General features: G+C 42.5%; 1 protein-coding gene across 3 annotated transcripts in view; it reads left to right on the forward strand.

Annotated features, from left to right (window-relative positions):
* The first annotated feature begins 216 nt into the window (after positions 1-216).
* The window catches only part of slc41a1 (solute carrier family 41 member 1), a 29,862-nt gene continuing 6,161 nt past the window's right edge, over positions 217-23,917 (forward strand). The window contains exons 1-9 of one of the 3 annotated variants that reach the window (XM_086291265.1): positions 217-454; positions 1,912-3,042; positions 9,352-9,459; positions 15,838-15,909; positions 19,201-19,345; positions 21,223-21,369; positions 22,299-22,446; positions 22,985-23,064; positions 23,396-23,530. In XM_086291265.1, coding sequence (XP_086147391.1) covers positions 2,557-3,042; positions 9,352-9,459; positions 15,838-15,909; positions 19,201-19,345; positions 21,223-21,369; positions 22,299-22,446; positions 22,985-23,064; positions 23,396-23,530 — 1,321 coding nt within the window. In that variant the 5' untranslated portion in view covers positions 217-454; positions 1,912-2,556. Of the gene's footprint in view, positions 455-633; positions 927-1,317; positions 1,755-1,911; positions 3,043-9,351; positions 9,460-15,837; positions 15,910-19,200; positions 19,346-21,222; positions 21,370-22,298; positions 22,447-22,984; positions 23,065-23,395; positions 23,531-23,917 lie in introns of those variants that run through there. The other 2 variants (XM_086291266.1, XM_086291267.1) reach the window with 2 other exon arrangements.

Raw genomic sequence — 23,917 nt, forward strand, 5'->3', positions numbered from 1 at the left:
GGTAGAGGTTGTGGGGGGCTTGTGCGCAATGGAAACCAGAGGGGTGGAAGGTCGGTAATGGAGGGGAGGGAGGTAAAGGTGGGGCGGGGGTCTATATCGACTATCCAGATTGTGGAGGGAGGGCCCGCCTAGTGGCTTCCTGGCCCCCTGCACCGTGCGGGTGTATTATAGATGCGCATCCAGGCAGCCGGGCGGCACTGCATGTTTACAATGTAACAGGCAGACTGGAGCCGCACAGAGGGCAGGGCTTAACCATTAACTAACATTAACCATTAAATCAGCTGTGCAGAGCCGGTACCGCACATAAGGCGTGCGTACCGGCTTCCACGCCTCACAAGCCTGAGCGCCTTAACAAGAGGTGGAGGATAAATTCAGCCGGGCACACGGAGTCCCTGTACTCATACAGATCATCACTCCGGTCTGTCCTCACACCGAGGACCACTGGCACTCAGAGGTAAGCACCCGTGAGCTTTTTTATGTATGTATTTATTTTTACATTACTTATTTTAATGTGCACATTTCTACCGGGATGTGTCATTCGAGACTCAAACTGCAAAGCCGCAACTTGTACCTGTGATGGTGAAGAATGATTACTTTTTTTCTCTTTTTTAGGGGGGTGGGGGGGGACACAATTTTTCACGAGTTTAACACTCGTGGTTACAGTGGCAGTGACATGGGCTCCAGCCCGGCGATGGAACAGAGAGCCCTCTGCCCTCGTTTAAATGAGAAGCAGAACAGAATAGCAGGGCTCGTCTATTCAGCCCTGACCAGGGGAGCACTAATTTACGCCTTTGCCATGTTGGGTTCGGGTGGTGTTGGTCCTGACTACTAAGCAGAGGATTGTTTGAGCCGGGAAAGTCCGTGCGGATGTCGCAACTTGCAGTCAGAGGAAAGCTGCTTCAAGTCAGCAGCAGCAACACTGGAAGGTAAAAGAAAGGCCTTCAGAGTAAAAGCTGCTTTATTATGTGAAGTAAAAACGGGTGGACCGTGACCTGATCTCACCAAGGATCGCGTCATAGATTGGTGATGGTATTTTTTCAACAGGCTTCATCACCACACTGAGTTGAATAATACAGCAGTTTATGTCAGTAGCTGACATTACTGTTTTAATTAAAGCAGCACTGAATGCTTTGCTTTACCTGCTGCTTACTTCTGTTGATACAAGTAGTTCATGTCGGTGTGAATGACTAACCATGTGTGTCCACGCTCGGTACTTGACTGCAGTGAGGTTGTTTCTGATGTGTGAAGGGGACCTCTGTTGTGTTACTGTTTGCTACACTCCTGTCTGCTGCAGTGAGTTTAAGAGTTGGGGGGTTTAAGCTGACGGCACTCTGGGCTCACGGGTAAAGTGAGGGGTGTTTTTTACTTTGAAAATTGTGACAGTGGTCGTTGTTGCGCTGCTGTGGTTGGAAGCTGTGCTTGCAGAGGATGTGCGCAGCGCCTCTGTTAATGGTGGAATATTTTTAGCCACCGGGAGGAAATTTGGCGCTGGATGAAACTGTTTTTAAACTCACTGTTGGGATCTGCTCAGCACTGCTGTAATGGAGGGGAGAGCAAACAATTGTCTGGGGCTATACTAATCTATTAGTAGGGCTGACGGGGCATTTGTGGTACCCACGGTGAAGTTAGTGCCTAACAGTGATTTTCTGTCCTCTTTATTTATTTTAACATCTGAATATGACGAGCTGCAGCATCCAAGCCTAAACACCACCGCACAGTGTCTCTGTCCTCTCACCAGTTAGATCTGAATGTTGGTTTGTAACTTTTTGGAATTTTTGATTTATGAATATTTTGATCAGGGCAGTAAAAGCTGCCCTGCTACTTAGAGATTTTTGGAAATAGATGTGGGGTACTGCTGGAAAATGATTTTATTTAAGACTGAATAATTAATGATATTCATTCTTTCCCCAGGTGACGGTCCACTCTGGTTGGAGAGATACTTTTCCACTGTTGGTAATTCAATCCTCATACTGAGACCTTTAAATATCACATTTGAAAACTGTCCAGTGGCCACGTGGTGTAAAGTGAGACGTTTGGAGCCCTGTGCAGCGACCAGTCTCACATGGACAGCAGACTGACAGCATGACCGGTGCCACTGCAGGTCTCTGATTTACATATTTTTCCAGCTTGTACTGAACTGCAAAGGACTGTTTGCAGCTGACTGCAGGGGATTTCTGTGGTGAGTCCCCTCCCTGTTGTTTTCTATCCTTTTCTATGTTGAACCAGTATGTCTTCTGTTTTTTGCCGGCCTAACCTGAGCACCTTGCAGTGAATGGAGAACATACTGGTTCTGCTCCCGAAGCACCGACAGGAACACAGGCTTTGCAGACGCACGGCTGCATGTGCCTCGCTGCAGGTTTTTTCTGGCAGAGTGTTTTTCTCCCAGTCTTTATGACCGACCTCCACACCTTGTCGGCCTCTTTAATGGGATAAATCAGTTGGACTGATCAGGTTCAAAACCAGATCCGGTGGTCAGTTCTGACTTTCCCATAAAACCGTTAGGCTGAGGCACGCTGACCTTTTCTTATCAAGCCCACTGTCTTCAAAGGCTTCCGCATGGTACTTTGGTCGAAAGAACAAGAAAAGCTCCCCGACATCGACATGTCTTCTGGGGCCATTGAGATGAAGAAGGAGGGAGGCCCCCTCACTTCGGCCTTCCTCAACTCCAACTGCACCGTCCACCCGGTGATCCTGACAAAGGGCCCCGAAGAAGTGAGCCCGGTGACCGGGGATGAGTTTGAGCTCACCGAGGTCACATCTTTCCCCGAGCGAGTGAATGAGACTGGGGAGAACGACGAGAGGTCGGAGATTGTGGTGGCCATGGACTGTCGGGCCAATGCCAAAGGTCAGCGAGAGGAGGATGCGCTCCTGGAGAATGCAAGCCAGAGCAACGAGAGTGATGACACCAGCACCGATCAGAGCCCCGAACCAACAGCACCCCTCAAGGAGACCTCCTTTTCCATCGGACTGCAGGTGGTCTTCCCCTTCTTGCTGGCCGGGTTCGGGACGGTGGCAGCAGGGATGGTGCTAGACATCGTCCAGGTGAGTGAGATTTCTTACACAATGTAATTGGCAACTCAGAATAAAGAACTCAGGCTGGTTAATCCTGTGTTGTCTACTCTTTAAAAAGTTTTTGTTTTGTTTTTTGCATTGACAGGGGTTCGGCTGTTGGAACTTGCAAAAAGTCTGGTGTCAATGCACAACCCCAACTTTTCCTCGCAGGCATTTACATTTCATTTCACAGCTGTTTTTCTAAGCAGATCCACTGCACCAAGCAGGCCATGTGTAGTCACACTTACGGGATAGGCTCGTGAAACATTTGAATGATCTAGTGCACCGAGGCCGGTTTGCCTTGGCGTGTGTCAGTCATCGTGCTGGTGGCCTATCTGGTTGCCTGTCTTTGGGGATGTGTGTATGGGGCAGTTATCAGACACCATGGGGGTATTTACATAACATTTTCTCCTCAGCGGCTGGGCTGACTGTCCCTGTGGCTGGCGCATACTGGTACACACTGGTGTGTCTTCTAACGAGTCATCACACACACACACACCTCTTTTCAAAATCTCACATAAAGTACAAGAAACAATAGACGGTATTTGCATAGCAGTGCATAGCCAGGGAGCTATATGATCCACTTGGCCTTTAAAGGAGAATAGGACTTGATTTCCTGATGAGTCACTGCCTTTGCTCTGAGAGGATCCAAGTGTGCTCTGTAGAAATGTTATATATTTATTTGAAGTCCGCTTGGAATGCAGATAAAGCCGGCCATGTCAGTCCGCCAGGTCTGGGCAAACTGTGTGCACATACGCTGATGCCAACATGGTGGACCCCAGAAACTCAGAACAGACAGGAGGGGGGAGGCGGGGGAATAAGTTTACTTTCTTTGAGCACCTGAAATGGCAGCGTACTACAGCTGAGCTAGAGTCGGAGTAAAAACAAAATACAATTCAGCGCCAAGGCCTCTATTGCCATGTGGTTAGGTATCCTCGCTAAACCAGGAATGCAGAGGTTTGAGGTCAAAAAAGTTTTCATGCTGCCTCAACTTAGGCACCATGCTGCTGCGTTCTCTTTAATTTCCAAAACACTCAGTGCACCATTCTTTCAGAGGTGTGACTGGAAACAAGCTCACACAGAAGGTAGAGGGCCGTATCCCTCCCTGCTGGTCTAGCACTCTTGTACCTGAGAGTAAATAGCTGAAAGAAATGGCTGCAGTAAGATGCGAGGCTTCTTACTGCAGTTCCATTGAGGTCGGCTGAGCATCCAGCAGGTCGTCTGGCTGCCTAATTCCCCCCGTGACACCATGAAACGCTAACTCAGCTAATCCCCCCTGTCCTTGCAGGAAGGTAGTTGTCTAACTCGATCTTACTCTCTCTCTCTCTCCCGTTGGGACTGCAGTTGATCCTCGGCTATAAGTGAGCATAACTTTCTGAGGTCACGTGCTTAGGGTTAGGTCGAGCCCCAATACCTAATGTATATGAAGCTGATGAAAAGGTAGATGTAGTTTCTCGTGTTGGAAAACTCTATTTTTTTTTTTTTTGTCTCCTGATTGCCAAAACGTGAATAGAACAAGTTTTAACTTGATGCTAAAACACGAGGCAGGTCTGTTTCCTTGCTGCACTGATCTTTATTTGTCTCGCTAAATAAGGAGCTAATTTATGCAGACAAGTAAAGCACAGATCTTTATTTGATTATCAGATGAGATAAAGTGATCCAGGAGAACTTAACTAGCTCTCCTGAGTTCAGAAGTTTCTCTCTATGGATAAAATTCAAAGTCATTTGGGTCTTGCTGTTCTTGTGTTTCTTGGATTGTTCTCAAATTAGACAGAATTATTTGTTTGTTCTTTTGGTTCATTTGTTTACCCCTTATTTCTCCTGGAGGTTAGAATAAAAAGGTCAGGACTCAGTAATCTCCAGTTCCAAAGATTATATGTTGGTTATGAGACAAAGAAAGCACTATAGCCAGTAGCAAGCTTTTCTTCTGGGATGCCTGAACCTTTAGTTAATGTGTCTGCCTGGCCTGAGTTTAAAAGCTGTGGTTTGGACACTTGTGTACTCGACTTTCTGTGTCACTTTCTATATTGGCTCTTTGACCTCTTAAATCCTGGTCACTTTGACCATCTACCACACACGCACAGAGTTTTCTGGCCTTTTTCCCTCACAAGGTTGGCCCAGAAAGGATTGTCCAACTGGTATAGAGGAGTGAGACGTCTGCATAGTTGTGCTTAGTGACTTGGCAGGCAAATGACCTAAAACTGTCAGTCTCTCATTGGCAGGGCCGGGAACCCAGGACTGACCTGCTCAGTTGGACTGAAGGTTACGTGTGGTTTGGAAAGGTCACGCAGTGCTAGTTTTCTTGGGGATGTCGGAGTCCAAGGCCAAATGGGTGATTTTTGTTATTTTGAAACACACGCACACTTACTCACAGTCACATAAGATTTCATCATTTGTGCAATCAATCTACAAACAAAAAGCTGAAAAAAGACAAAAGCAAATATGCGTGTCCAGTGTTGTATGTTATGATAATCATCCGCGTGTGTTTGTCTGCCTCAGAGTTAGCCGTCTGGCCTGGTGTGCGGTGTCTGTAGACTGAAACACCAAAAAAGAGGAAAAAGAATAGAACACAGCTTCAGCCTCAAAGACACACGGTCTAAAAATACAGCAACCGGTAAACAGGAAATCATAGTCCACACAAAGGTTTAACTGTGGCCAAGCCTTCACTACCCACCAGATACCATTTTGGTCCAACCACATCCACGTGCTTGGTTTTCACTCAGGAGTCACTTTCAAACCAGAACGTGGGCTTAATTCCCTCAAACTGCATTGTCTCTTCAGCTTCTAGCTTCATACCCAGACTTTGGTTTCCATAGCTTGGTTTCCACTTAAATTCACACCACAGTATGCTATTTTTCCATGTTTTCCAGAATTTGTCTGAACAAAATCACCAAAATCTTAAAAATCACAATTTAATAACCCCATGTAAGGATAAGTTTCTAAACTTCTGCCCTCCCTATTGCAGTGACTGACTGCTTGTTATGAGTAGTTGTTTTATTTTGGTGACTTCTGCTTGTAACGTTGATGACGTGACGGTCATTAACAATGTTATCACCTCGCAGCTCTTAAAACGTGACCATATCTCAGATAGCTGCTTGGTTAGGATGTGAGTGATAGGGATGGACAGGATTAGTGGGTTAGAGTGCCTTTGTGTTGCCCCATGCTCTGATTAATCTTTCACAGTGTGAAAGATCCTGAGGAACCTTTGATCCTAGGCTGCCCCCTCATCACAGAGTTCAGGCTTTCCACCCCAGCCCTTCTTATCTGGTCCCAAACAATTCAGTTCAGTTCAGTTTTATTGATATGGCACCATATCCCAACATTACCAGCCTCAAGTCACTTTGTATCATAAGGCAAAGCCTCCACAATAGTAGATAGAAAACCCCAGCAATCATACAAGCCTGTATGAGCAGCAAACTCCCTTCATAACAGGAAGAAACCTCCAGCAGAACCAGGCTCAGGCCTGCGAACGCATTATCTAGGTTGCCGACTTGAACTGTGGGGACAGTGTTTGATTTTCCTTATAAATTCATAGAAATCTAAAAAGAGGTAAATTACCATGTGATGATAGCTGATGGTTTTGAGATGGAGTTTTGACTTTCTTTAGCTCCCCACTTGGACTCTTTCCATTCATGCAGCCAAAACCTGCTCGGTAAAACTACATATAGACTACAGATTCCTCTGGTAGCTTGCCCTACATATTCTTCTTATCTAAATGCAGATATTAGTTTATACAGATAAACTAGACCCTGACTGTACCATCCATGCTGCAGCAACAGAAAAATGAAACAGACACCACCTGCTGTAGTGTCTGTGACGCTGCTGGAGTTGCGTTGACATTGCATGCCATCGGGGTTCGGCGTCCCGCTCAACACAGCAAGTGCAATTATCACAAATAAAATAAAAGGTCACGTTTCTCAACTGGGCATCCTGACCCTTGCGGGGCTTGCATACCAGAGCTCCTATAGGTCTGTACACAGAGGTACTGCAGTTCTCCAGTCGAGTTCTTAGAAGCGAGGAGGGAGAGTTTGTTTGGCTCCGAGCCAGCGTTCCATGGAGACAACAACATATATCACCACAGGGGAGGCAAAGAGGAAGATAGGCCAGTGAGACAGAAGGAAAGCTTGAAAACATACAGCTATGAAAGAAGAGAGAAGTGCTCACAAGGCTGTCGGGTTGGCAGAGGGCAGTGAGCCAAGCTGAGAGGCTGGTTGTTGGAAACGAGCTCTGCTTGGCTTAACGACAGCTAAAGGGATAGGCAGAAAGAGTTCAACCACCACCTCTAAAGACAACACGAGTGTAGCCGACACTCCTTATCAGTGCTGTACATCTGGTGGGAGCAACCTAGCAAGCACACACATTAGACCTCTGTGTGAGAAATGCAGGCCAGCAGTGTTGTCTTGTAGCTTCAGCATCTGTTTTCCCCTCTTTCTTTTCTGCTCGGTGCCAGCCTCAGTGAATATTGATTCCGCTCGGGTTAGACTGGACTGTAAGTGCTGGGGGCCAGTGGGACCGGCACCTATGATAAGCACTTTGACTGGAGATAAATCGATGGCCTTAGCTTCAGCAATAGCTTTGTTTCTGGCCACAGTAGACCGCAAATCTGCTATCGCTGCATGAAGTCTAATGGAGGGAGAAGTTCACAGAGGGAGTTACAGGGAACCCACCTCTCGAGGACTGGCCAGCAGCCAGGGACCAGGTTATCGAAGGTCAGGCCTAATAATACTAGCTGTAAATGTAATTTCAGACCATCTACTGGATACACAGCTGAGCAGTCTTGTTCCCTTACTTGTTCCCTTATTTGTGGCTCTGTCCAGCTAGGCCACTACCTTCAAAGCTGATTTAGATAGATGAGCTGCTGGCTGACTTTCTCGGAGTAGTGTGTACAGCAAAATGTAGCTTTTTTTTATGCTGCGGTAAGAGCTGAGCAAGCAAGCGCACCCCTGGCAATGAATGATCAGATGCTGAAGCACTAAAGTAGGCAAGAGTAATATCAAACTATTTTTTCTATGGTACATGATGCATTGGGCTTTGGCTTTACTCTATTAATTCAGTCGGATGTTTTGTACACTCATGCTGTGTTATGTGTCACAGAGGGTCCCCATGAGGAGGGCAGAGCACTGAGAAATATTTTGCTTTTCCTTATTTTCTATCGTATGCATACTATATAATAGATTACAGTGGTGGATGCTCATATTAAACATGGGCAAAGTTTCAGATAATCAGAGTACCATATGTACAAGTAATCCTATAAGCCATAACAGTGTTCAGGTTTAGCATTTGCTTGATGATATCAATGAGATTGGGTATCTTTAACCAATGAGAAGAGAGTTGGCTTAGGTGTGAGGGAGCTAAAACGACTTGTTTCAGACATTGAACTGGAAATTAACATAATGCTTTGTCTTTAAGAGTTGCTAATCATCTAGTTCACTTGGCTTCTAAATATTCAGTCCCATCTATCTTACTGATGCTGTTTAGCTGTGCCGTGTTTCCATTTGTGTGGCACTGGATGGGGAAACGGCCGTGTGGAGAACAAGATCTGGTTCCGCCCATCAAAAACTATTCAGTTCAATTCGGTTTTATTTATATAGCGCCAAATCACAACAACAGTCGCCTCAAGGTGCTTTATATTGCACAGTAGATCGTACAATAATAGATGCAGAGAAAAACCCAACAATTATATGACCCCCTATGAGTAAGCACTTTGGTGACAGTGGGAAGGAAAAACTCCCTTTTAACAGGAAGAAACCTCCGGCAGAACCAGGCTGAGGGAGGGGCGGGGCCATCTGCTGCAACCGGTTGGGGTGAAAGAATACCGAGATTGCAGTCTGCTTTTATTCTGGAATATCTTGTACAGTACAGATTTCGATATAAATATAAATGTGTATAGTATTATGATTACACAGAGACATGAGACAGTCCCTGTGTTTACACTACAGGAGATGGTGGGTAAAGGTGATAGAGAAGGAAAACAGAATGCAAGCTAAAGTAGGAGAGTGATCAATCATTTCAGCTTTAGGTTTTACTGCCCTTGTTCTTGTTAAGAGGGAGCTGGCATGATACATAGTGTGAAAGGTCTATAGAGGCAGATTTTCTGCTCTTTAATGCAGGAGTGGTTTCACCTCTAAATCAATATTAAAGGTTGCACAGACCCAGAGACAGTCTGCTCTGAACTGCAGCTAACCTCTATCTATGCGGGTGACAGCATTCTGTGTGGCTGTGAACCAGTTTCAGTATGGCAGAGTGTGCGCTCTGTTAATGTTGTGGTGCTGATAATAATGTTTTGCTATGTCATTGCAGCACTGGACGGTGTTCACCGATGTGTCTGAGGTGTTCATCCTAGTTCCTGCACTGCTGGGGCTTAAAGGCAACTTGGAGATGACGCTGGCCTCCAGACTTTCTACAGCGGTAAGAAACTTGTCAGACTACTAGCCTGTTACAGGTTACACGTCTTCCATGACCTTTTATCTTATATTGAAAGGCTGTCCTAGCAGTGATGAGTAACTGAGGTATAAATTTTGGATTTGTTTACTTTAAGTTGCATTGAATTTTCTTTAATAGTTTTTCAATCTATTGCCAGACCTATGGTCACTGCCAGACCCCTCAAAGCTGATTGTGCGTAGGTTCAGAGGTTATATTGCCTATGTGACATAGGTTTCAGACAAACTGATTCCTCACATTCCTCACTAAATATTTCCACTGACCCCATCTAGCTTGTTCACCTGGGTTAGCAGGTTGTTTAAAGGTGAATGGAAGTTTTTATTTACCTCTGCCTGAAGACGTGAACTCCAAATATCAAGTAATTTGAACTAAAAGTGTTTTCCTTTGATCTAGTAGCTAAAATTGATTGAATTCTCAGAATATGCTGGTATAGCTCAACCCAGTGTCACTTCACTGTTGGAGCTGGGAGATAATTTAAGAGCTTTCTTGCATAATGCGACATGAACTTTCTGTCATATTGGACTTCATAAAACCACCAGTTGTGAGGGAAAAATGAGTATTTCCAATTGTCTGAGGAGTTATTGCTGGAGGTTGCTGCCTTTCGCTAGGTGAAATTAAGCTGAAGGCAAATGGTCTTCATTTCCTGTTTGTGTCGCAATTTTCACAGAGTCAGTACTAGAGATGGCACGATACCACTTTTTTATGACCGATACCGATATCATAAATTTGGATATCTGCCGATACCGATATGAATCCGATATAGTGTTTTTTTTTTAAATCAATAAAACAGTTTTTTTTAATATCTTGCTGCTTTTTGTATAAGTTCATACTCAAGTTAAAAAAAACAAAACACTAAAGCCATTCTGTTATACCTGTATGTAAAAAATACACTGCACCCAAAATATTTCATAGTTCAGCAATACTGATCAATCTAATAAACTTAAACCTACACCATCCTCCCTATTCTGGTATTTTAAAGAGTACTTAGCAGAAATATTAAGCAACCTAACTAATAGGGTTCTAAAACTCCCAGCAAAACAATAAATAAATAAAACAAAATAGGGAACCACCCACCCTCCACCTCATGATGCTTAATTGACATAATCAACTATAATTTGATGCAGTGTGGAAAACAAATACACAGAAATCAGTTATTTTTCAAGAATAATTAAATAGATTCAACATCTTTCTTCAACAGAATTGCAGACTGCACAGATCGTATCTTCCCAAAGGAAAAAGTACTATAGCTTACTAGGGTATATTGGACTTAATAGTTACTATATAGTTACTATATAGGGCAGCACGGTGGTTAGCACTGTTGCCTCACAGCAAGAAGGTCCTGAGTTCAATTCCACCATCAGGCCGGGGTCTTTCTGTGTGGAGTTTGCATGTTCTCCCCGTGTTTGCGTGGGTTCTCTCCGGGCCCTATCGGCCCCCCTGGCTAAACTTGCTTGATCCGCCCCTGCACAGTTACCAGCCGTCAGCTACGTAGAAAAGGATCCTGGTGTAGAATGTAAATAAATTCTAACAACAGCTTATCAAGCTTAAACGTGCTGCTGTTGTTCAGCCGCTGGTTTCCTCTTTCTGGCGCGAAGTGAGCGATAAACAAACAAGAGAGACGGACTCGCGACAGAAAAGCCGATCAGCTGATCATTGATCAGTTTCGATTGAAGTAGCAGCAGGAGAGGGAGGGAGAGAGAAGAGGCAGTTGCTCCATATATCGGTTGTTAAGCTTAACGCTGGAATGCTTTACAAACATTCAGAGATGAATTTACACACTTGCTTTACTTCTCTCTGGGATAACTTCCTCGGAGATGAAATGCCGGATTGCTAGCGAGGCTACAAATACACACAGCCGCTCTATCACGTGACCCGTACTGCTGGATGTGCTACGGTTATGAGCCGAGTTACGCCATGTCGCAAGTTTTGTGAGGTGCTTTTTTGATATTTAATGGATCGGATTACATTTTTTTAATTTTTCTCCGATATCCGATCCAGTAATTTACGTCAGTATCGGACCGATACCGATACGTAATATCGGATCGGTCCATCTCTAGTCAGTACCACGGAAATCGATAGCAACTGTAAGAAGTTTTCACCAACCGGTCAGGAATACACACTGATTGTTCTGCAACCACTTTCCAACTGGTTGCAGAACACTTATTTGCTCCTTGTAACCAGCAGTTGCTGGAGGGTGATGGGCTGCTCTCTAGGCCTGTGTGACTGCTACTTTATTTGCTCGACAGTTAACGTCACATTGTTAGGAGTCACATAACATGAAACCTTAATAACATATTATCATATAACATTTGGTTAACTATTAGCTGCTTATAGTGTTTCACAGATACCAAAGTTCTTAGTAGCTCTAATTTCAGCTAGTTACCCATCTAGCCATTCATAGCCAAATGTATACAGTCACATGCTTTTGTTTGTGAAGGTGCAGTGATTCTATGACTGCAGTTTGATACTAGAGGCAATTCTTACGGCTTTGCTATCTGTGAGCTAACAATACCATTTCACATTGTACATAGCTAGCAGGGTCGATGACCTGACAGCACAGGTAACCAGGGGTTAGCAACAAAACTTACATTTTTTTAATTAGTCCAGTAGTGCTCTTAATTGCACCAATCCTCACATTCTTTCCACTAGCCTGTGTGAAACCAGTGACTCCTCATCCGTGCTGCAAAAAAAAGTCATATGTTTGCAAATTTGTTCTGGAAAATTGCTCCAGTGTACCAACTCATTCTGCTCCAAGCTAAAGGTAAATCTTTAAATCTTGTTTATGTCATCACCTCCTAAATACACCAGTTGGTTTAACCTGTGAATTGGTGGCTACAGCAAAGGTTTCAGATGCAGAATTGAATGTTGAATATGATTTTCAGGTGCACTACTTAAAACTGGACTTTGCAGAGGTTTTATATATTTATAATTTCCATATTTTCTCAGTAAGAGCCCAACGATAGAGGAAAACAAACGGGAAAAGTTGAATATTTGAGGAAACACCGTTGATGCTGATTTAAGGTTCAAACTTCAACAGATTTTTGTAATGATTTGCTTTACTTTCTATTTTATTTCTGTTTTAATTCAGAGCCCAGTGTATAATGGTTAATAACTGTCAGATTGGGAAGTGGAAGTAGTAATGATTTGTCAGAGCTTCAGCACTGATTGAACCAACGTTGTGTAGTTCGATTGGCTGTATTCAAAGGAATGAAAACACAAAATGCATTAGTCATAATAACGTTACATGCATCTACGTGGAAATATGGAAATAAATAAAACAGACTTTTGCATCAATTCTTTCTTTAGTCTGCAAAGTTTTCACTTTTCTCACAACCATCTTCACAAAGTAGGCCCGACCCTGGTGCTTGTCCTGAGACATTACTGTTAGCTCTCTGCTGGCTGGCCTCAGCAGGACCACGTTTCTTTCCACGCCGCCGCTAATTATGAGCAGATTAAGACCACTGTAAGTTTCCTAATGCGCTTATAACTGAAAAAAATCATGTAATCCCCAGTACTGGCTGGCTGTCGAAGTTTTCAGTTCACATGACTGTGGTTCCTTTTTGATTTTTTTCCCCTTGGACTTTTTTAACCTATTTACTGAGGCGTTTAAGGAATGAGGAAATAAGCAGCTGTTTTCTCAGTTCTGTTGAATATAATTGGGCCTAATTGATTATGTATGATTGTTGATGGATTGCCAGCACCACCTGCATTGCAAAGAAAGTTGGGAAAAATAGCAAAGTGTTATCAGAGATTACAATGGCAACAACAGTCGCTGTTTCCCTGTATACTCAACTCATGTATGTTCAGGATTCAGAGCTGGAAACTGCAGACTTGCTCTGTATTTATTCAAAAAGAGTGAATGCCAGCAGCTGAAAAACATGGTGCTGCTTTTGAATTTTAGGATATCCATGTTATGTCATCTATGAATCACTTTAACAACATCTCTCTGATGATCCCAACGCCATTAATCCAGCCTCCTACACACACACACACACACACACACACACACACACACACACACACACACACACAGACACACAGAGCTAAGGATTTGGCATCATTATCACACATCATCACATAACGCCAGGCTATGTTTCTGAGAATTTCTGTGTGTCGTCTGTGTACTCAGTTTACATGTTGTTCTAAAGGGAAATGTGGTTAGGAAATTCAAAAGCCTTTTTATTGCATCAAGATATATTCTTTGAAACTGAGGCTCTTATATTACGCTCCAAGGTTTTAAAGAAAGTCATATGTGGAGTTGCACAGCTGTTTGGCTCAGTATTATCCGTTTCCCTTAAACCTTCTTATCAGCATTCGTGGCAATCTTCCCACTCTGAGTGACAGCACGGCTGTCGTAGCAGCAGGCGTGCACGCACATACTTACTGATGGGCGTGGCGTGACTCTAATGCTTTGTATCTGGCAGATGCACGAGTTATATTGAATATAACTATATATCATGTAAGACTAGTTGTTTTAGTGCCAGATTAACTGGATGCTGCTAGACTACGTGAAATGTAAGAGGATGAGTAATGCTTCACACGTACGCACTGAGGCATAGAGACCATCCTGCTGTTTCTCAATGCTGTTTTGTTTTGTTTTTTCATTTAAATACTTTGGTATGTGGGTTTGCCTTTGATAGGCAGAGCGGGTGAATTCCAGTCTGTGTTTTGTTAGGTCAAATAATCTAGCAGCCACAAACACGAGAGTTGTTCCGGTGTTTGGAACTTTTAGTTGCCTGATCTCAACCAAAAGTTGTGAGGTGTTTTGTGGATCATTAGCCAAAGACAGACACCAATCGCGCAAATGCTTTTGATAAAACAGTGCTTAGTTGTCTGCAACACCAGAATAACACCACCAGCCACTGGACAATGCTATTTTCTGTTAAAAAACATTTTGAGTAGCTCTTCGAAAATGTTCTTTTTTTTAGATTTATTACAGCTAGCGTCTATTTAAATCTCCGAGCTCTGATTTGTTCTCACAAGTTCGCACTCGGGACACAAAGAAAGTAGAACAGATTGCACTTATAAAGGAAATACCTGACAACTCTAACAACTAGAGGTGGGAATCACCATACATCCCACGATACGATATTATTGCAATTTTTTAAAATATTTTGCTATATTCAAATTCTGTACATAAAGGTAAACTTTATCAATATTCATTTTATCTAATATCAAAGTCTCACACTCAGTCTTTCTCTCATTTCAGTTTTATTGTTGACAAACTGAACGGTTTGTATTACAGTCTAGTCCAACTTAACTGAATGCAACCATCTGGTACAATTATAGTTATTCTGAACTATGCAATTTATGAAAACTATGCAGTTTGGACAGTGAAGGAATGTCAGGATTCTTGCTCAGAAAAAGGATCAACATGCTCTGAAGTCAGAGTTCCAGTCCACAAAAACTTTTGTAACAAAATATCGATTTCTGCTGTCCCTGTATCGATACATTATTAGCAAACAAAATATCACGATACTACACAGTATCGATTTTTTTCCCCCACCCCTACTAACAACCCTAAAAGTTAATCAGTCAGTTAGAAGAGCATACACAGGCGCTTTGTGAAGCTATGTTGTCTGAATCAAACCACCACAATACCAACCACACACACGCCTACTGGTGAAAGCATCTCTATGGGTTCGGCTGTGGATCTTCACCAATCATTTAACTATATTCATGTAGAAACGTTAGTACAAGTTCAGGGAAAATCACTTTAACGAGTGATTAACAAACACTCTAGCAGAGGATAAACGTTAGAGACAAAATTAAAGGTGAAAGCCGTATCTCACGTGGCATTACACTAAATTCACAGATTAGGTAACACAAAATATTTAAAGCTCTGGAAGCTGTCTTGAGTCATGCAGTGGGATCATGCAGTTCATACACTTTTCAATGAAGAACCAAGGATGAAGTGATATCCTCACGGGCGATTTTCATGTATCCAGCTGTCTCCCTTCCTTCTGCATATGCAAACGAGCGAGGACAAAGAGGAAGAGGAGATTGTCTGTTTGTGTCCTCTCACTGTGGATGGGCATTAGGATCATTGATCTGGGTTCACAGTAGCCCACTGTAGCCACTTGATACACAAGACCATCAGTGTGTGCGTGTGTGTGTGTTTTTAAGGGTGTGTATGTGAAAGAGCAGAGATGAGATAAGTGGAGTCGGCCGCAGGGTGGGGGATCAGATCAGAGTGTCTTTGTCCAGAGAACTGACGCCCTATTGTTCTGATGGGACCAAGAGGCAACAGACTGTGAACACTCTGTATCCCCCCACGCACCCACAAACACACACAGCTACTTACACATGGTCATGATAACGTTTTCGTTCTTATGTGTTTTTCAGGCTAATATTGGGCACATGGACACAGCCAAGGACATGTGGAAGATGATCATGGGGAACTTGGCCCTCATCCAGGTACAGGAAACACAATGAAGACTGCTGTCACGGAGCATCTTCAACCATGTTTACATCCATTAAACAGACCAGTCTCATAACGAGACCACTGAAATGCATTATAGTACTAGTGGAATCATGTCGTAATACTCAAAGCAGCAGCAAAGTTTTAAAAAATCTCAAACTGAAATCAAAATATTTTGAAACAGAATATAAAAGATGGGTTTAAAATTAGGTCAGTGCACTGCCTTAACAGCTTAACATTCATCAGGTTCCTGCTGAACCACTTCGCGGTAGGACTAGGATTAGCTTGCATTTTAGCTACATGCTAAACAAGCACCAAAACTAGCTGTAACTTTTAAAATCAACCCTTTTGCATGCACCTAAACTAAGTTGTAGGATTACCACTGACTAATGCCATGCAGGAAAAAAAAAATCTATATAAGCATCTAGATGAGAACAGGTCACAGGTGACTGGTAGATGTTAACAGGTTAAGCTTGCAGTGTTTCTGATGGCCACCAGGGGGTAGATTTCTCTGCTTGAAGGTCAAAAAAAATTTTATTTATTTTTTTATTATTATTATTTATTTATTTTTAAGAACTTTATTTACAAACAACAGTATAACATACAAGGCACCATCATTAATCTGAATATGTAATATCCTCGGTTGAGCATTATAGTAAGAAAAAACAAAACAAAACAAAAACCAATAAACACAAAGCCAAAAGAGTTAGCACAAAAAGAAAGAACAGTCATTGAAGAATTTGAACCAAAGGCAAAAAATAACATGAACAAAAAAGGGCAGTCATGATTATAAAATAGGGAGGTTTCTTTTTTAACATAGATTAAACTCGTTAAATAAAACAACAAGTTTATGAGCTTTCTTGTTATTCACAAGTTTCAGCGATTTAGCCCAGAGTTTAAAGTCATTCAGCCATCTGTTTATACATGGTTTAGCTTTAAAGTATCTGCATTTGTGAATAAAAAATTTTCCCATTAACAAAAACGTCCTAATCAACAAGTCAAAATCTGCATTCTCAGCAAGTATTCCAAATTTTATTACTGTCACCGTCAAGTTTGAAAGTCAAATTATTTGGGAGTTCAGAGGAAAAAGGCTCCTAGGTACTTTGCTCTGCTACCTCAGTAAACCCTTTTCTGATGTGTTTATGGTCCCTATCACTGATTTAAAGCCTTACTGTGTAAAGCAAGATGATCGTTTTGTAAATTGTGGTCCCCATAATACAGTCTGTCCTTTAACCCTCTCAGGCTCAAATTAAGTTTTTGTTGCTAATGCACAAAAGAATACCTGCAGTGGTACGTCTGAGTAAAAAAAACCTCATAAAATATGTATGTGGGGTAATCAGGTTGTTAGCTTTTACTTGTTGCCAATCTGCATCGTCTGCCGTGAGAGGGTTAGCCCAAATGTACAGTGTTTCACATTTATGTCGCATTTCAGGAAGCCAGTTACCAGCCTGTCTGGAAAAGCTTGTTGCACGAGTTATTGCACACAGTAAACACACTGACCAGTCACTACAGAGCACAGTAACATTTGTAAAAGAGATAGGGGCTGACCTCACGTTCAAAAGGATCGAGACAGAACAGACATGTCAGTCGAGTATGGTCTATTTTGTGCTTGATTTACTTGCTCTCACTGCAGCCAAGCTGCATGTACTCGGCTCTTTATATTAGTTTGCAGTGTGTTTTATTTATTGTACACAAACAAAGGCATGAAAATCTCTTTATTGCTTAAAGTCTTTGTTTGGTCTCTCTTGACACAGACCCCGACCCTAGTAGTTTGCAGTGATGTGAGCTTATAGTTATATAATACCTGGTGAGTCCTTGTTCCTGGAACACTAAGCCAGTGTTGGCCGATGCTGTCAATACTTTCTATCTAGGGTTATCTTGCACTCACACTGGGTCACAGTGGTGCTCTCTGAAGGCGGTTACACTGGAAACTGCTTCATATGATTCTGAGAACTCACACTGAAACAGATAGCGAGTGTGCACCATAGCCGCCGTGACATTACTCATTGATTTGTGAACTCCACACTCAAGCCTCCACTTTACCTTTATGGCAGTCACTATCTTTTTTTTTTTTTTTTTGGAGCCAGAAGTGACCATATTTAGACAAGAGGGAGGCATGCTACGCTAACAATAATACTAGCATTGTGAAGATACCACCTTTAGCAGCAAAAACTTCAGGTAACTGTTTTCTGTGTAAATTTAACAGTCTGTCACGAACCATTCTTCCTTACAGTCTTTGTCACGTTTCTCTTAAGGTCCCACCACAGCATCCAGTCAGGTTGAGCTCTGACTGGGTTCTTTTCAGCCGTTCTCTTGAAGATATGTTGGCTTGCTTGGGATGATTTTCCTGTTGCAAGACCCGGTTTTTGACCAAGTTTTATCTGGTGGACGGACAGATAGATTTCCCAGATATAGCAATGTGTATTGTTGCTAAACATGTCCGCTTTTGTCTGCTCTGTCCAAAGCACATTGCGTTGTGTGGTTTGTTTGGATGCAGGTTTGCAACTCTAAGCCACGCTGCCATTTTCTTTTTAGAGAGAAGATGCTTTGTCCTGGCAACTTTCCCAGACAAGCCATACTTATTTAGTCTTTTTTCAATTGTACCGTCACGAGCTGTAACATTTAACATGCAAACTGAGGCCTTCTAGAGCTTCTTGCTGTTTCTTCGAGCCCTGCACGGTCTGACCTTGGGATGAATTTGCAGGAACGTCCACTCCTGGGAAGGTTATAACTTTGTGTTAACATACATGTGAATGCCCCAAACCAGCAAACAGCCAGAGATTCTGTTTATATGGAGGTACATTTCACATTTGCTGATGGTCAGTTAATCAAGTCCATTCTGTTGGCAGTATTTGGCTGCTAGTTATTCTCTTAATTCCTATGGAAGAGTGATCTTAGATTTTCACAGACTACATAGTCCTGTGTAGTCTGTGAAAACTTTCTTTTTTTGATAACTGTACTTATTGTTCTGTAAGAATAGTAATAATACACACCTTCCTTCCCACGCAGTCCTTGGTTGAATTAGAAAGATGGTAGATAATGGACCAGCCCTTCAACAGTATTTGATGATGGTGATGATGATAAGAATCCCTCCTTGACTTTGAGAAGCAGCCTGTAATGTTACTGTATGTATCAAGAAGATGAGGTCAAAAATTGTATATGGACTGACTGAAATATGCTTATATGGGCCATAATAATATCATTCATCAGGAGTTTACATGTTAGCTGTGAGTCATAGCAACAAGAACTATCTTATGGTAAATCTGTATATGTGTGTTTTCACCCAGGTCCAAGCCACAGTAGTGGGGTTCCTGGCCTCCATAGCTGCTGTGATCTTTGGCTGGATCCCAGAGGGACACTTCAAGCTGGGCCATGCAGTGCTGTTGTGTGCCTCTAGTGTGGCCACCGCCTTCATCGCTTCTCTGCTGCTAGGTATGGTCACCAGTTGGGAAGTGAGGGGTGTTCACAGTGCTACTCATCAGTCACGTTGGGATTTTATGTAACTCTCAGTGCTAATTTGCCATCATTAGCAAGTCTTTTTCACTCAAGTGCTGTTTAAGCTCTTGATAGTTACAACTAGAAGAAGAAGAAGCTACATTTAGCGGCCTCTTTGTTCACAAGTGGTCACCACAGCAGGTAGCTCCACGAGTTTGATTTGACAGATTTCTTTAGTACCTGATGCCCTTCGTGGCACCACCGTAAGGCACATGTGCCTCCTTCTTGAACCTCAGCTCTTTATTTGATAGGCAAACGTGTGAACCACTCTATAGGGTGGCTATACAGTAGCTCAGCTTGTCATCTACTGATCAGAAGGTTGGCGGTTCGATCTGTGGCTCCTCCAGTCTGCATGCCAAGTATCTTTGGGCAAGATGCTAACCCCAAATTGCTCTCCGATGTGTTCATCGGAGTATGAATGGTAGTTAGGAAGCACTAAGAAACTTAGAAGACAATGCTGGTGTGAATGTGGCATGTTGTATACAGCGCTTTGAGTACTCCGGGAGAGTAGAAAAGCACTATATGAGAATCAGTCCATATACCATAGTTATCTACACAAAAAGGAGTTGATAAATAAGTTAACCTCATTTTGCTATCAGTTAGATAAGATGTCTTTAGTGTTAGCCCCTTTAGAAGTAGTTTATGGTACTTTTTTATGTTATTTTCTTTAATATGATGTGCCAAAAGTTCACAAAAAATATTGCCTTTGGCTAAGGTGTATAATATGGTACATGCATTAGTAAAGTGCAATGAAAACATGCTTTGCAAATAAATTGTGTGTAAATAAGCATCCACAGAAGAAATAAGAATCTCTTATCTCTAATCAATGAAATGCCTTAAACTAAAATAAAACTAAAGTATTAGTTATCTGGATAATTCTAATAGATTGAACTGGTCAATGTTTTGCTGGCCTTTGTAGTATGTAGGATTAAATGTGTAATATTTGGATGTAGCTGCTATAATAGTCCCAACATGCTATCATGGCTCAGTGTGTTAGCATGCTATATGCAGATTAGTACTAAACACAAAGTGTGAAATGGAAAACATTTGAAAATTTTGGTGAGATCAACATTTAAGTGACAAACATGACAGTTCATCCTGAGGTATCTATACCCAGGTACATGGAAGTCGTATCCATATTTGTTATATCTGAACAAAAACCTTTAATATGTCCAACCTCATAGGTCACCAGGGTTCATTCTGTGTGCACCACAAATCTCCATCTAGCAAATATAAGAGCATTTCAGTAAAACCCACAAACTTTAAAGTAGCACCAGCTGAAAAGTTGGGTGATAGGTTTCGGTAGGTTTCTTACTCTGGGGACAGCGGATGTCAGTTGTTGTTGAGAACTTTCAGTCTGAACCACAGTGGTGGACTGATCACACATTCCTGGAACCACGCTGACAACATCAGATTGCTTTATAGGTGCAGTCGTCATGTTTTTACTGGCTTTCATCAGCTCAACAACTACGTTTGAGTGAAGCTGTTTTCGAAACTGTTTTTCAGACAAAACCATTTTTTGTTGCTGTTTTGTTTTTGCTATAAACCAACATGAGCTGTCTGTGGTTGCTGTAGGAAAGAACCTTAAACATTTTAGATATGCGGAAACATTGTGCTGGCTCTTACTCCCACATGCTGTTTGTAACCAGGCTTTGTATTTGCCAAAGTCAGTTCCTTTAAGGGAAATAAAAGAATCCCAATTGAGCAATCAAGCATCAAAATAACTCTTTTTGTTTTTTTAAGTGAGTACTGTTGGACAGTTAAGAGCATTGTTGCCTTCTGTGTTGTGATGCCTCTGATCTAAAATCTCACAGGTCTCATCATGATCGGCGTGATTGTTGCATCCAGAAAAGTCGGCATCAACCCTGACAATGTGGCCACGCCAATCGCTGCTAGCCTAGGAGATCTGATCACCCTGTCCCTGCTGGCAGGCATCTCAACAGGACTCTACAAAGAGCTAGGTAACGGAAATGACGAGCATACCCACAGATCTTTTTGCTTTTTCCATTTGAAAACAGGTGTGCGATCCATTATTTTACCTGGATGTGCTCAATTAGGTGGTTTGAATAGTGGATACTTGCCGTCTCAAATTCTCGCATGTCTTAAACTGAGCCTCTGATTCGCAACTGAAGGTAACTCCCAAATTCCGACAGAATCATTTCAACATTATTTTGATAGTTGGTAGATCCATCAAACAGCTTCCAGAGTCTTCTTTACCTTTGAAGTTATTAAAGAAAAGGGAGCGGCATGAGTAGAATGTATGAAATGTTGCTCTGCTTTTGGTAAATAAGGATGAAAGCCGCCCACACCTACTCTCGCTGTGTTCCGGGGCAAGAAACTCCACAGCTGTGTGGCTGTATTGTTAGCGCTGTGATAGCATCTTCACCGGCAGCACACCCAGCTCCATCGAGCTCCCTGCTGTTCCATCATTTGCACACCACAGACAGTGACAAACACTGACACGCAGAGTGTGGAGTAATCCTGCAGCTCTTTAGTCTGTCAGAGAATCTACAGACTTTATAGTCTTACTCACTGCTGCTTGTTGAGCTTATTTGGGATATTTTGGCTTAGACACTCACAAACACGGCTGGTGTCTGGGTGTTGTAACCAGCCCGTGTACTTAATGTGCTGTTTGTGGTGCTTTGTAATCTCCTGCATTTGTTAGTCAAGCTGCAGTACTGCCTTCTGCAGGAAAGGCCATGATTTAACGGCAATCCAAATGAAAACAGTCAAAATTTGCCAGTGTGTGATTTATGTTGCGTTTCAGCCACGTCCAAGGTGGTTTTTTTATAGAATTCTCAGAAAATGAAAAAATGAAAAATTTGTTATGTCAAAATATGACAAAGATGTTCCTGCTAAAGCATCAATATCTTTTTTTCCCCCCATTCAGAGTACAATGATTATGCCAACCCTCTAGTGTGTGCAGTTTTTGTGGCGATGTGCCCACTATGGGTGCTGATAGCCAGGAAGATCCCATCCACCAGAGAGGTCCTTTACTGCGGCTGGGAGCCAGTCATCATCGCCATGGCCATCAGCAGGTAGGATGTGCTTGCTTATGTGGATTTTTAACTCACAGTGCTGCCTTTGTTTTTCTCAGTTACTATTGCTGTATTCACTGATGATGTCACAGAGCCTACCAACAACCTAGGCTCCACACCATCCTAGACCCCGATCCTCAGAACAGGAGAAAACCCAATGAGGCATCTTTTTGCACACGCAGGAGTCTCCCCCTGCTGGCCATGAGGAAGCCTCTAGTTAGGGTGCTTAGGTTTTCTTTTCAGGCTCAGGGCTGAATCCATCAGAATATATTAAATTAATAAATAAAACTTTAAATATGTTTTTGAGTACATTTACAGTCAGTTTTATTTATACAGTGCTAAATCACAACGAGGGTTTCCTCAAGATTCCTCCAATGTGTTCCACGGGATAACGGATTATAATGTATACGAGATTACAGATGGGTCCTTAAGTGTTTTAAATGTCTGATTGTAGTTCTCTCTCTTACCCATGTTTTTGTATGGTAAATAGCAGTATGTTCACTTTTTGTTCACTTTTTTGCTTGTGTGTGTCTTTCAGTGTCGGTGGTCTGATCCTCGACAAAACTGTCACCAACCCAAACTTTGCTGGCATGGCTGTCTTCACTCCAGTCATCAATGGTGAGCAGTCAGAGAACAAAAGTGTACAAAAGAGGTGGAAATAACAACCCTCAATATGCCAACTAGTAAAACAACAAATGCAGAGAAATCTGTTGGAACCAATTAAATTGTGTATTTAGAGCTGTTGCTGTGCTCACCCATCTGTGTCATGTAACAGTGACACACTGACTAATGCCTGCCAGAGGAAGCATATGTGCACTGCGGTAATACTAACCGATGGAGCTGGCATGGCGCCGTGCTCTTGCACGGCTAAAGGCCAGCTCCACAATACTCGACTGGAGAAATGTTTTTGTTAGTACTGAGGTTGATTTGTCATGTTTTCATGTGCCAGGTGTGGGAGGTAACCTGGTAGCAGTTCAGGCAAGTCGAATCTCCACCTATCTACACATGAACGGTATACCCATGGGGGATCCCAACCCAGCCCCCAGGAAGTGTCCCACACCCTGCACTTCCTTCTTTGGTTCCAGTAAGTTATCAGGCAGCAGTGGAATAAATGTTCCACTGTCCCCGCCCACTCTTTATCTCATACAAACAGTTTTTTCCATACGGAGGGTGTATTACAAGTGAGACTACTGGCTATATTGAGCTTAAAGTGTTTTCTGTGTGATAAGAGCCACTCTTTTTTACATTATGCTGACAATGTAACCTGGGCGGGAGCAGGCTATACGCAGAGTTTAGTTTAAAGTCAGGTGGAGGTGCTGCGATTTTACTGATTCTTTTATTTGCAGCGTATTTTAAAAGCAATACTGATTCTTTGTTGGGGAAGTGTAGAAGTTGTTAAGCCCTACCTTAGTAAAAATCACTGAATGAAGTGCAAACCGTGTGTTGCATTGTCACAGGAATGTGCATGTAT

The sequence above is a fragment of the Aulonocara sp. 'chitande type north' Nkhata Bay genome, linkage group LG5 (genome assembly GCF_057382095.1).
Source record: "Aulonocara sp. 'chitande type north' Nkhata Bay isolate Kocher_YH1m ecotype deep benthic linkage group LG5, A_spYH_male_GT1.1, whole genome shotgun sequence".
NCBI classification, from domain to species: domain Eukaryota; kingdom Metazoa; phylum Chordata; class Actinopteri; order Cichliformes; family Cichlidae; genus Aulonocara; species Aulonocara sp. 'chitande type north' Nkhata Bay.